General features: G+C 39.1%; 1 protein-coding gene across 1 annotated transcript; it reads right to left on the reverse strand.

The window, feature by feature from the left end:
* Positions 1–5108: 5108 nt before the first annotated feature.
* Positions 5109–11013, reverse strand: LOC131856678 (uncharacterized). The gene is made up of 4 exons (XM_059208547.1): positions 10615–11013; positions 6325–6653; positions 6041–6205; positions 5109–5895 (listed from the first exon to the last, which is right to left on the reverse strand). The coding sequence occupies exons 1-4, from the start codon at positions 11011–11013 to the stop codon at positions 5109–5111; spliced, it is 1680 nt and encodes a 559-aa protein (XP_059064530.1).
* Positions 11014–13291: the final 2278 nt, after the last annotated feature.

The following is a 13291-nucleotide window of genomic DNA, read 5'->3' on the forward strand; positions in this document are numbered from 1 at the left end:
TGATGTGCAGCATCAGAAGTTGAGAGAACAGGGCATAGCTATGACTTTCACCTTGGAGGAGAGACCAGCTGAAGGTGGAGCAAGTGTAAGCGAAGGTAATCCTAATCCCAGAAATACAAGTGAAGGCAACCTTCGAAGCGCAAGTGAAGGCAATCTCCATCCTAGAGGCTCGAAGAGGAAAGAAAGACCTGAAAAAAGAGAATCTTCCAAGAAGAAGCAAGAGGCCAACGGAGATCGTTCATCCGGCACATCTTCTCGACAAGAGAAGAGGACATTTGAGATAGAGGAGTCTATGGAATCAATGGTACAGAACGATAAAGAAGGACAGGCACCTCGAAGATCACCAGGAGGATCTCTCCAAGATAATGAGTTGCATGAAGATAGGGAAGATAACGAAGTAACATCTCCTCCCAGAGAAGAAGAATTGCCTAAGGAGATTCAGGTTAAAGAAACAAGATCTGCCATCCCAGATTGGTTAAAGGAAAGACTAACGAAGGTGATTGTGATTGAGGACGAGGACAATGTGATTGATTTGGAGAGCCTTGTTGGACATTCCCAGGAAGTGACAGAGAAGAGGAAGGGCACTAAGATGTCCAAGATGATCCGAGATGAGACTGGATCCAGAAAATTGTAGATAGCTACACCGGCCGTAGACAAGTATGAAGGTGAGATCCTTGCAGAGGAATATGATGTAGAAACATTTGAGCTAGGTCCACTCACAGCCGAGCAAACACTTGATGATGCCATCGATTCATTTGAGGCACTGAAAGACAAGCTTAGGGAAGAAATGGAGAAAAATAGGAAGCTTGAGAGAGAGGTCGGTGCTTGGAGAGCATATTTCAGCCATCTCAATCAGCCTTTGGGACGTCAGGATCCAGCAAGATCACCCGTACAGGCGCTTCCCCTTCAATCAATTGGTGAGGCAGAGAGAGTCAGGAGTTTGGTCCAGCTTATGAGCTCATGGATTGACAAATCTCATACCGTTGCCATGGAATTTGCAACAAGGATGATGCAGACCATTCATAGGGCTATCCAGGTTCTTGAGATCATCCACAATTTGATGATAACAGTAGCTGCTTTTGCTCATACTAAAGATGTTATCATTCCTGTCTTGCAAGTAATCAGACAAACATCAAGGAAGGTCTTAGCACAGGAAAAGATCATGGATGGAGGACCTCATAGTTTGCTCCAGTGGTCAACCTTACTCCAGATGAAGGAAGTTCTCTTCGAGGACATCAGTACTAGGTGCAATCATGTTGAGGAGGTTATCCACCCGATCCAGGACAGAGTATTTGAGGTACTACGTACCATTCTTGGCAGGAGGATCGAGGTTGAGACAGATGTGGATTTGCAGGAATTGGAGGATAGAGTCAAGGTCATCTTTTGCAAGGATGTTAATGTTATCACAGATGAGCAACGGGACCAGATGTTTGCTACCATGCTCTTGATTGAGAAGACCAAAGAGCTTGAACCTGGATGGGACGCTGCTCTTCTCAAGGCATTTGATCAGGTCATCCACTTAGAGGAACGAATGAGGAATCTTCCCGAGATTCCAATTGTTGAGATCGAAGGAATCGTATCAAGATTCATTGCATATGCTAAAAAGGAACATTGGAGTCATCCTAACTGATCCTTCTTGCGATATCTTCTTGCGATATCTTCAGCAGTTAGAGACTTTATTCAAGAGAGGATAAGATGCCTTTGGGTATTTTATTCTGTGTATGATCGTGTACAAAATACACGTCAACAAGTCCTTGCAGAGAAGTGGCCCCCCAAAGAGCCATCATGAAATTCTTCTAATAATCTACTGACCTGAGCATGCTCAATACACCTTAATAAGACTCCATTAGACTCTCTCTTTTGAAAAGGGTGACGATCCACTAAGACATAGGGAATGGACTGCAACCTGAAATGTCTTCTTTTGGTCCTATCGAGACCTTGGGGATATCTACTGTCCATTAAGAAGGTGGTCATGTCATTGATCCAACTGAACCGAGTGTCGCTGCTAGTTGGTTGATCCTCTTGTAATACAAGAGCGACCTGTGAAGGAGTCACAAAAGATGAGACAAGCTGTTCACATAGGCCCTTTCTTCTTACAAGCTTGGTGATCTTGATTTGGATGTCATGTTCCATGACCCTGGTTATCCACCCAACCCTCTTCTCAATGATGTCCTTGTTTAGAAGGAATTCCTTGACACTTGCATGAGGAACTAAGAGCTGGATCCTGTTGTTAGACAACATGTGTCTAAACTTCTTCAATGCTCTTTTAACAGTGAGGACCTGCTTTTCTAGGTATACCTAAGCTCATAATCCTTTAATCCCTCACTGAAGAAGGCAATGAGTTGCTCCAAATTGTCGTTATTCTGCTATGTCAGGACAATTGAGATGCTGGATTCTTCTCCAAAGGTATTGTTGACGTGTCTAAAATCGCTGAACTTGCGACTTCATCCGGCCAACGCAGAATATAATGTACTTGCTGAGTATCCTATCCTCTCTTGAGATAAGGAAATCCCTAATGCTGGTTTTCGTTTGATCAAAGGGGACGACCTCAAAGTTTCGATTGTCAGGTCTTGACTGCAGGATTGCTCAGTGGTTTGATGTTTTTTGCTGGAAACACAAAGGGGACTTACGGTGATATGGATAATTGCTGGATGAGCTCCCTAAAATTTTGACAGTCTCATTATCGATTGGTTCCAGTTAGATGATACTATTTCAGCAAAACTGTAGATTCTTCTTGTTAAAAAAAAGGGGAAAAATGAGGGATAGGGAAAGAGAGGTACAACAAGTCTAAATTATTTAACTAAGATAGCATATTAAGAAAAACAGACAGACACCTCCAAATAACTAGATTAAACACTATCAGCTATTTAAGCACAATACTTGTATGAATCTAGTGCGATCTTCAAGGGAGAATTGAGTTTTCATGCTATTAAACACACTTTAGAACTTTAACATTCATTCAATGAGTATTCAATAACCAAACTAAGCATGTGAAAGGGTTGAGATTAACCATGCAGAAGGAGTGACAATCAGTCAGTCCCTAATGGTATGAACAATGAGGATTCTATCAGATGTTTATCTAGAAAATGCTATAGAAATGAAAGCAACATAACAGAATAATTCAAACTGGTGAAGAAGGAGACCATGCACTCACAATGAAATTGAAATAGTCTTAACTTTGTATTAAATCTTGTAAATTTCGCCAGAGCTTCAGCAACAATCCATGAACTTCTTACAAAATGAGGGAAAACCAGTCCCTTTAAATAGGCTTCAAAAATAGATGAATGGCCAAGATCTAATCTAAACAAATGGCCCAGATTCATCCTTACAATAGGTACCCATGCCCATAAATGGAGGGTAAATATCAGCAACTACCCCGAAGGGAGCAATAACTACCTAAAAAGCTAATTAGAACTTATCCAAAATAATTCAAAAAGGTTTAAGTTTACAGTTGACTTGGAAGTCAAATATGACCCTTTGGCCAAAAAGTGCACTTTTCAAAATATAAAAGAAAAAAGGCACTTTAGGAAAGCACTTTCTCTTTGTCAGCCCTAGATTCCTCGGTGATGAACTCGACCTCGTTGTGCAGATACTCTCCCCATATATCCCGATCAGTTGCACGCTCTACCTAAACGTAGTCCTGAAATCTCAGGCGTAACTTGAATAATTCGGTCGTCGGCGGCATAGGTGGGTTGAACATTTTGTAATAAATTCTCCAGGCCTCTGTCCAGTATGACTTGTTATTTTCAAAATATGATATGTCTGCTTGCAGCCTAGCAGCAAAATCTAGATCCTCTATGGAGTAAGTGACCTTGGGATTGAGCCAGTCCTCCCACTGCGGTTGTACCTCACTATCCACTGGGAACCGTGGATTTGAGGATCCTTTCACCAAGATCCTTCACATTTGATAAAGTGTCATCGCATTTATCATGCATTTTATTGATATTATCCCTCATGTCGTCCTTCATGCTGAGGGTCCAATACCATTCTTTGAAAGTATTGACACTATAGGGATTTAGGATAAATTTAGGATTTGGGATTATGATATGGTTTGCAAACTTATAGTTTTCGCACCTTACACTTCTCCCTTCATTTGCGATTTTCGGGATTTACAGATGCTTTGAAAACTTCAGAGTTTTACCTTATAGTGCCATTTTCGGGGTTTTGACCCACTTTGCTAACTTTACAGTTTTCATCTATCCTTAATAATGTGATTTTCGGCACTTATGAGGTTTTTGCAAACTTCGGACTTTGAAGGAATTTTGCTAACTTCTGTGTTTTTAGGCACTTTGAAAATTTCGGCACTTTTAAGTGCTTTGCAAACTCTTTTTTACCTTTTCGCGCTTAACTCCCACAATGCGAACTTCGGCGATGTGGAGGTTTTTGAAAATTCCTTTAACCTTTTCATATTTTTACCTCATCATGCAATTTCGGCATTCTAGGGGGTTTTGAAAAGTTTCTGACTTTAAAACTTTCACGCCATAATGCGCTTTTCGGTGATTTGGGGGAGTTTACAAGTTTTAAACTTTTCGCATTTATCCCTCCTTGTGCAATTTTAACCTTTTAACCTACGTTACCCCAAGTTTCCGGCACGAGGAGACGAGTTTCCAGGACGGCAAATTTTTTTGCCAAATTTGGGGACGGGGGGGGACGGCAAAGGGGACGGCTATATAAAATATAGGGAAAATTTTAAATATATAGGAAAATTTAAATGTTCATATGAAAACATGGATAAAGCATGTGTATGATACTATGAAAATATGAAAACATGGATATAGCATGTGTATGATACTATGAAAACATTTTAGAATGCAAACATCGAACATATAGCATGTGTATGATACTATGAAAACATTTTAGAATGCAAACATTGAACATACAACATTATCAATAGACTCAATTGTCAATACTCAATATGCACTCATAAGTCAGAATTTCAATTCATTCACATTGTCAATATGCATATCATAATAGATATTAAATAAATAACATACAAAATGCCCAAAGGCTACACTGCTGCCATATTGTTTCATTGTCAATTGCGATATGGAAATCAAAATAGTACTAAGTAAATACTAAAAACTAAAAAGCAAAGTATAATGCTGCCCCTAATGTACATCTCCTAACATTGCATCAAAATCAGAGTCCTCTGAGTCTATGCCACTATCCTGGTCAACGTCCACCTCGTCCAATGGAATCCCAACCAATCCCTGTGGTGTCTCCTCCTCATCAACCTGGGCCACATCTTTGGGATCAACATCCCATCGTAAAGCTGGAGTCTGACGATCCTGAAGTCGAAGAGCACTATGCACGGCCACTAGCTTCTCCGCTCGTCTAGAGGTAAATCTATTCCTCTTGATAGAGTGGATAAAGCCATATGTGGACCAATTCCTCTCTGCAGCAGAGGAACTAGCAACCTGTGAAAGTAAGCGAGTGGCAAGCAATTTCAATTGTAGTGTATCCCTCCCATGCCATGTCCACCATCCAATAGGGTCTCTCTGGGCTAATATAGCTATGTCCAACCTCGCCTGTGGTTTACTCAATGTAGGACCACGAAGATTTGTGAAGTCAAGGAATTGTGCACGAAGTATGGAAGCCTGCTCCTCTGTATATATCTTATCAATGGTTCGCGTGAACCCATCTAAAACCTCATCATCGTCACATGGAGGCAACCTTCCATCCTTTGGTGCATACCATTTGGGATTCAATGCATAGGCTGCCATATGAAGCGGGGTGTTCATTATGTTCCACCTCCGTGTCACAATGGGCCTAATATGTTGCTCATAGAACCCCAAAGTAGGATCCTTCGCCAAAATTGTTTGCTTAATCTTCCCAAGCATACTGTCAAATGTCTCGTATATCTCTCCAAGACTAGGAGAGTCTGTATCAGCATATCTAATGACATCTACAATAGGTGAGATGACAGAGCAAACATATGTGCAAGTGCAAAGTTCAAAATATTAAAATTAGAATATGAAAATCAGCAATCTAAAACAATCAACAATTTGATAATAAAATTTTTAAATCAGTGATGTCTTACCTTACAGTGGACCACCAATTGTCATCAAGAATCTTTTGTTTGACAGATTTTCCTCCAGTAGAGTTTGATTCCCGCCATCTACCCCACTCAGGATTCACCACCATCAGTTGTAGAGGATCATGCACCTCAAGCATCCTCTCCAACAAGATGAAGTAAGTGGCATACCTACATTCATTAAAATAATAAAAAAATTAAGTGGCATATCTATATTTTATTCAATGAGAATTAAATTAAAAAGTTGGAAGTTTGATACAAAATTAAGTGGCATTAGCAATTTAGCATACCTTGTTTCAACGGGTTTAAGGAACTCTTTCTTTGAAAATGATCTAAAGAGAGCAAGTGAGGTGTGGTGGTTGCAAATGAACATTTGAATGTCTCTAGCTTCTGCCACCACTTGCTTCACCCAATCTATTTTCCCTATGTCTTTTAATGCATTGTTCAATGCATGAACACAACGTGGGGTCCAAAAGATGTGTTTGTAAGCACCCTCCACCATCAAACCTACTGATTTGCACACACGTGCTAAATCAGTGATCACCTGTACAACATTAGCAGCCCCAACCTCCTCTATGGCATCTCTCAAAATGCCAAACTGGAACTCTGCATCCTTACGCTTCCCAGAACAATCCACAGCTTTCAAAAAATAAGAATTAGCAAGGCATGTGACAATTACATTTGCCCTCCAAAATGCGAATTTCGGCCTTTTGAATGGTTTTATCAATTTTGGCATTTTGGGGATTTTGCCAATTTTTTACTTTTCTGTGTTTTCACTTAAAAGTGCGAATTTCGACACTTTCAAAACATCATGTAATTTCCTCCTTAGCGCGAATTTCAGGATTCAGAGGAGGTTTTGAAAATTTATACTTTTGCATCCTCTTATCTCTCCTATATCCTCTTACGAAAATCGGCGTTTTGGGTCTTCATGCAACCTTCAGATGCTTTATCCTTTACTTGGGGGGATTTGGCCAGTTTCTATCATCCTACACCTATCTCAGGCGATTTTACAAGCTTAAACGATCTCTTGGAATTTTCATGCCTGAAGGCTCAACTGATCATACGGATTCACAGGCTCCTCCGTTCATAACATCATCATCTCATGGATTGATTACGGGCATGCTCAAAGGGACACAAGACACTCTGTGCGGAACTCAACAGGGCGAAGGTGAAAAGGCCAAAAAAAAGGGAAGGGGACCCTGTCGGCGACAGGGAGCGTGTGCAACGCACAACAGGTATACAGGATAAAATCCTTTTTATAGTTAGGATTGACATGAGTAGGTGCTTGAGCAATTGCTTGCTTGATTTCTTGAAATCCGACCTTCCCTTCCTTGGTCCAATTGAGGGCTAAATTTTTCTTTAGCATGGAGGTGGGGTTTTACCATGGTGGCAAGGTTGGGAATGAACCTCCTCACAAAGTTGATCCTACCAAGGAAACTTTGTAATCCTTTTTTGTGACTCGCGAGTGGAAGGGAAAAAATAGCCTCCTCTTGCTTTGGATTAATGGCTAAGCCTTCTTTAGATACAATGTGTCCTAACAATCTTCCTTGATCAGTGGCGAATACACATTTGCTTGGGTTCAAGGACACCATATTCCTTGTATTTCATGAACACCTGCTCAAGATGATCAAAATGCTCAGCTGCATGCTTTGAATATACGGTTATATCATCAAAGTATATAAGCACAAAATTTGCTAATGCACCCTTGAAATCCATGTCCATTGCTCTTTGAAAGGTGGCACCTGCATTGGTTAGCCCAAAAGGCATCTTACAATAAGCATAGGTACCACACTTAGTAATAAAGCCATTCTTGTATTGGTCGGACTCTTGGACCAAAATTTGATTGTAGCTAATACTCATCCAAGAATGAAAATCTTTGTAAGGCACTGGCTTTTTGTAGAATTTGTTCCATGGAGGGAAGGGGATAATGATCTTTAAGGGAGGCTCTATTGAGATCCCTAAAGTCTGCACATGGTCTGATTTCCCCATTTCCCCATTCTTCTTTCTTACAGGGACAAGGTTAGCCTGAAAACCAATTCAGAAATACTGAGAGGTGGGGGTGAATCAGTAATTCAAAAATTATTAACAGTTGAAGCCACACAAAATAAGCAGATTGAACATTCAAAGAGAAGACACATAATTTATCTCGTGGAAAACCCTCTCAGGTAAAAAACCATAGCACACAATAGCTATCATTATAAAAAATGGGCTCCAACCCAATTACATACAAGAGCTACAACTCTTAAAGAGCACCAACTCCTAGAAGCAGAGGCTCCAACCTCTGTTTAAGATCCAACTCAACAAAAAGCAATACTTCAATAACACTTTTCAAAAAAACATTACAGTAGCACCTTTCAGACTATATGTCTGTACTTTTTCACAGGATAAAAGTCTAGCTTCATATACCACAGCCCATACCAATACAAAAAATTCTACTTAACAACAAAGATTGACACTTCTGCAGATCAGATTGTTCTCACACTGAATCTCATCACCTCATTTTACAGTCTGTGCAAAACATACGTCTCTCAGCAAAAACTATCACAGAAAAATCTTTTACAGCTTCATATAAAAATCGTATGACCCACAGATTCTTTCAAAAAAGACTTCAATAGCTCTCTTTTTAATTCCCACAGCAACAAAGACGTCACACCATTTTGACAATGTAGCCAGTATGCGATTTACTGCAAAATATTCCTTTCAACTTTTACACTTCTGTGTATACTTTCAACATTTCATACACCCATGTATAATGATAAGCAGCTGAAGAGGAAATCCACAATATTTCAATGAAAACACTCCTTCCATAGAGATATAGTTGCATAAAAAACAGTACCAGAAAGAATTTCTGTCTGATGCTTACCAAATAAACCAAAAAACTAACTCCTATCACAAATCTCCACACTCAAAAAAATGAAAATCGTGCTCAGAACATTACACAGGTTGCCCAAAATTATTACCAGCCAAAAGAACTCAACACAAAAACAATCTCTTTATAATCGAATTTACTAGTTCATCAACAATAGCTGCCCCCCTCTTTTTACAACTTAAAAATTAAAGATGCTTTCACTTTTTTTTGTGTTTTAGAGAGACGTTACCTACAAAAGAAGACAACCATCGATGCAATGAAAACAAAATTTAATCCTCACCACCAGCCTTTTCAATTCACATTGAGCCATATTTTATTTGTTGTCGTCACACACATAAAGATCACCAAACACAAAATTTTCTAGCCAACCCACACACCACAATAGTTTTCTACAGAAACTGAAATGACAATTACATCCTGGCTCAAACAACCACCCAAACAATGCTGTCAGAGAAGGTAATGCCAAAACTAGACACGTCAAAGTTAGTACATTGAGGAGGTAAATCCAATTGGGTGTATCATTCATCAATTGTATCTTGAATAAGGGAAAATCAACCAGGATCATCATACAGTTACATCAAACATGATCAAAGAAGCAGATAGTTTCAGAAGAGTTAATCAAAGTTGCTTAACTATAATGGTGCCCATCATCCTTATATTGAGAAAACCGAATAATGTTGAGTATCAAGAGATATTGTTCAAACACTTTGAATAGATCTATCAAGTCTACAAGTCCAAATTGAGGTGGCATCCTAGTTGTTGGTTAACAGATTTAGCCTTTCTTAATTTTACGATGAATGACTCAAGTATGCCCTTAGTTTTGTGAAAGGCAAATTGAACCAACAGTTGGGTAAACCGATGAATGTTTACCCTCTGCATAAGGGTGCAGCTTCCCATATGATATTCAATGAATTTTTAAACATACACAAATATTAACTTCACTTTTAACTAGAAAGCGAGAAAAGGCATTTCACATTCATAAGTCAACACCACATGAATGCTAGGAAGATAAATACTCCATATGTAATCCCACAGATTTACAACCAAAATAACTTCACTTCTCAAAATTTTTTATTAAAGAAACCATAATATCATGGATTCTGATTGAGTCTCTCTCGTGTCTCACAAGACAAAGGGAATTAGAATATCCACACAAAGTTAACAAAAGGATTACTTATCAAATTCAGTCATAGACATATGAAAAGTGGACAATCAAAGAAGTAACAGATTCTGTGCAAACAGATATATCCCAACAAAGATTTTTCTTTCCGCATTCAAACACAGATTTGAAAGCTGCTGAAAATGTATAATTTTATTCATTGATAAAATGTCTTCATTGAAAATCCACAATATTCAAAACAAAGTCTGCTAATTTTTCTTAAAATTTCTCGGACCTTTTTAAAGTCTTTTTTCCATAAATATATAGTTAAACTTCCTACCTCAACCACTTGGAAACCACAGAGTTACACCACCCTACCCGAGGGTAAGTTTAACAGTTTGTTTTAAAAACTAACTTTAAAAACCATTTCTTGACTAAACATAGCAGAGAACAAAGAAAACACGGAAACAATTATCAATTGCATGACAACGGACGACCGACTTGATCTTTCTTCCACTCCGTGAATGCCTCCGTGAATTGTTGGATGACAGGTTCATTCAAAATGCCTACGTGTAAAATCCATTGTTGCCAAACCTCCTTAGCGCGACGCACCTGTATTACTTTATCGACATGATTGTTCAAATGATCTTTGCATAAAAATAGTAAGGATTCAATTTTGGCAATGGTGGAGAAATCATTCTTGGTGATCACTGTTGCACTCTTCACCATATCAACTTGCATTTCAAAGGATTTTCTTATGGCATCTGCAGTGTCAATAGTTTGTCCATCCTCCATATATTTCACCCCTATGCATTTCAGATCATTAAGCATGTTTTGCACCAATTCAGACAATTCTCGCCCAAGTTTTACAAATTCTTCATAACCCTGTTTTATTACTGAATTTCTCCATTCAATGTTCTTTTTGCAGATGTACAGAACATTGTCATCAAATCCTTGTAAAGGCTTCTCTACAAGGAACTTCATTACACCATGCCTTTGAATTTCTTCCATGTGGGCTACTGTTTGGGCCCATTTGGCTTCTTTATTCTTCTAGGTTGTGATTTCTTTTCCCAACTCTTGGATAATGTAATGTCCCTACTAGTTAGGGATCACTATCTTGCAAAAACAGATTGTTAGAATACAACACACATATAAATATATATATGTAATCTAAATTGCAACCGAATTTTAAAATACTTAATTAACATAATCATAATTTTAATCTAATAAAAAGGATATGAATGCCATACAAAGTATGTCCTTAGGCGGCCGTGAAGCTCGCCTTCTTGGAATCCATCTTGGTTCCAAGCCCTCCAGGAAGTCGAAGGTGAATTCGACTCTTGTCTTGAATGTAATTTCTTACATCCAAGCCCTCCAGGAAATCGAAGGTTATTTCGATTCTTGTCTTGGGTGTAACCTCTTACGCCCAAGCCTTCCAAGGAAGACCACGTGTCATTCCTTGCCTTGGGTGATGCATCCCATCACCCAAGTCCTCGGAGTGGACTGGCCCAGATCCATCTCCTCTTGGTTGAACTTAATCAACCTTACCTCTTACCTGCTGGTCACGAAAGCTCTCCCGTGCTCTCCCCTCCCCTTCCCTTGCGGCCGCTGCTTACCTTTAAAGCCTTGTGAAGGGCTGTGACCCTCCACGATCCCCTTCCGTACCAAGGGGTGCAGTGGTACCTTCGCACCTCTTGGTGCGGGGGAATCGGGAGGGCTTACTTATTCGTTTGCCTTTATTATAATTTAATTTTAAATATATAATAATGTTTTCCCTTTTTAATATATATACATATTAAATGTAACGCTTCTTTCATTTGTTATATATTTAAGATAATAACATAACACTTCTTTTATTGTATGTATATATTAAATATATGACATATTAAATAATTCTTTCCTTTATTATATAAATATATTTCCTCTATTTAATATAATACTTATATTATCGTATTAATCATGTATTTACAATAATCTTATTTACTTGATCCATATCCTTTAATATTATTACATAACTTTACATCAGGTGATAATGCGGGGGTTATCACAGATGACTTTAGCAGCATCATCATACACCTTACTCAGATGCCAAATGTATTCTGTTCCCTCTTTTTTGATCGTATCCAACCATTCAAGGAAGACCCCATGCACCATTTTATTCCTTTGTACTTCTGCAAGCAACTTCTGATTGCTAGGGGATTTAGGGTCGAAGAGTGTTGGTTGTGCAGACAATGGTTGGGGATTTGGTCCATGGATTGCGTCAATGTATTCTGCCATTTGTTTTAAGGCTTCTTTTAGTTCCTTTTTGTCTTTTTCATCCTTCCAAGTCCTGGTTATGATCTTTTTCGTTGAAGCTTCAAGATGAAGAACATCCGTGGCCCGAGAAGCAGTACCAATATTCACCTTTTCAACGGTAAAATCCTAGGCTGTAGGATTCTCTGTTTTCTCATTTGTCAATGGGTGTACTATCTCCGCAGTCCAATTCCCATTGTCGGCATCAAAATCAATTTTTGAAATAGTTTTCAGCTTCTTCACTTTGGGAGTTTTCCCCAAGCACTTGCTCACCATGTCTCCAAGCGGAACCGAAACTGGAACTACATTCCTTTTCTTGCTATTCAGAGTATTTTCTAACCACAGGGGTCCAATGCACACATAAGTTTCATCAGAGCCAACTTCGGTTTCTTTTTCATTCCTTACTACGAATGTGGTAGCAGTGTTTACCACATTATCCACTTGCTGAGTGTCATTTGCATTGTCAACATTTGGCACCTCTGAGTCTGGATGAGTTGAAGGATTGTCCATATCAGGAGAGGCTTCCAAATGAACTACCATTGAATACATAGGAGGTTTCTTAGTTCCGCTTCTGGTTCTGGCCCTAGTGAACCTAGTAGGAGCTGGTTCCTTTTTGATTTCCACCTGCCTAGCACTTTGATTAACTTTAGTCTGTATTCTGGATGATCCTGCAACACAAGATGTAACACGAGAGTTAGCCAATGGGACTTCAGAGGGTGAGGTTGAACCTTTTCTGGAGCCCTTTCCCATTCTTCACTCTCTTAGCCATCTCTTTGTTCTTCTGATAACTGGGAATGTTCTTGTTTGAATTTGGTCCTCCTCATCTTTTTCCCAGTTCACTTCTGGAATGACTCCTTTCTGCCTATCATCCACAAATTGAGGATCCATCAATTCACTCTCATCATCTTTGACATTAGCAATATTCATTTTCAACTCAAAGGCCATGACCTGCTGTAGGGTGAACCTTTGATGTGTCCTCTTCCTAACTTCAAACTCA

This window comes from Cryptomeria japonica, chromosome 7 (assembly GCF_030272615.1).
Source record: "Cryptomeria japonica chromosome 7, Sugi_1.0, whole genome shotgun sequence".
Classification (NCBI taxonomy): Eukaryota; Viridiplantae; Streptophyta; class Pinopsida; order Cupressales; family Cupressaceae; genus Cryptomeria; species Cryptomeria japonica.

Bases quoted from the DNA above. Each gene is read 5' to 3' on its own strand.
- LOC131856678 (XM_059208547.1), bottom strand. From the start codon at position 11,013: ATGGAAGAAATTCAAAGGCATGGTGTAATGAAGTTCCTTGTAGAGAAG. The intron at 6,654-10,614 runs GTGCGTCGCGCT...TGTTCTGGGAAG, and splicing joins ATGTCGATAAAGTAATACAG to CGTAAGGATGCAGAGTTCCA. The intron at 5,896-6,040 runs GTAAGACATCAC...AGATGTCATTAG, and splicing joins AATTGGTGGTCCACTGTAAG to ATATGCTGATACAGACTCTC.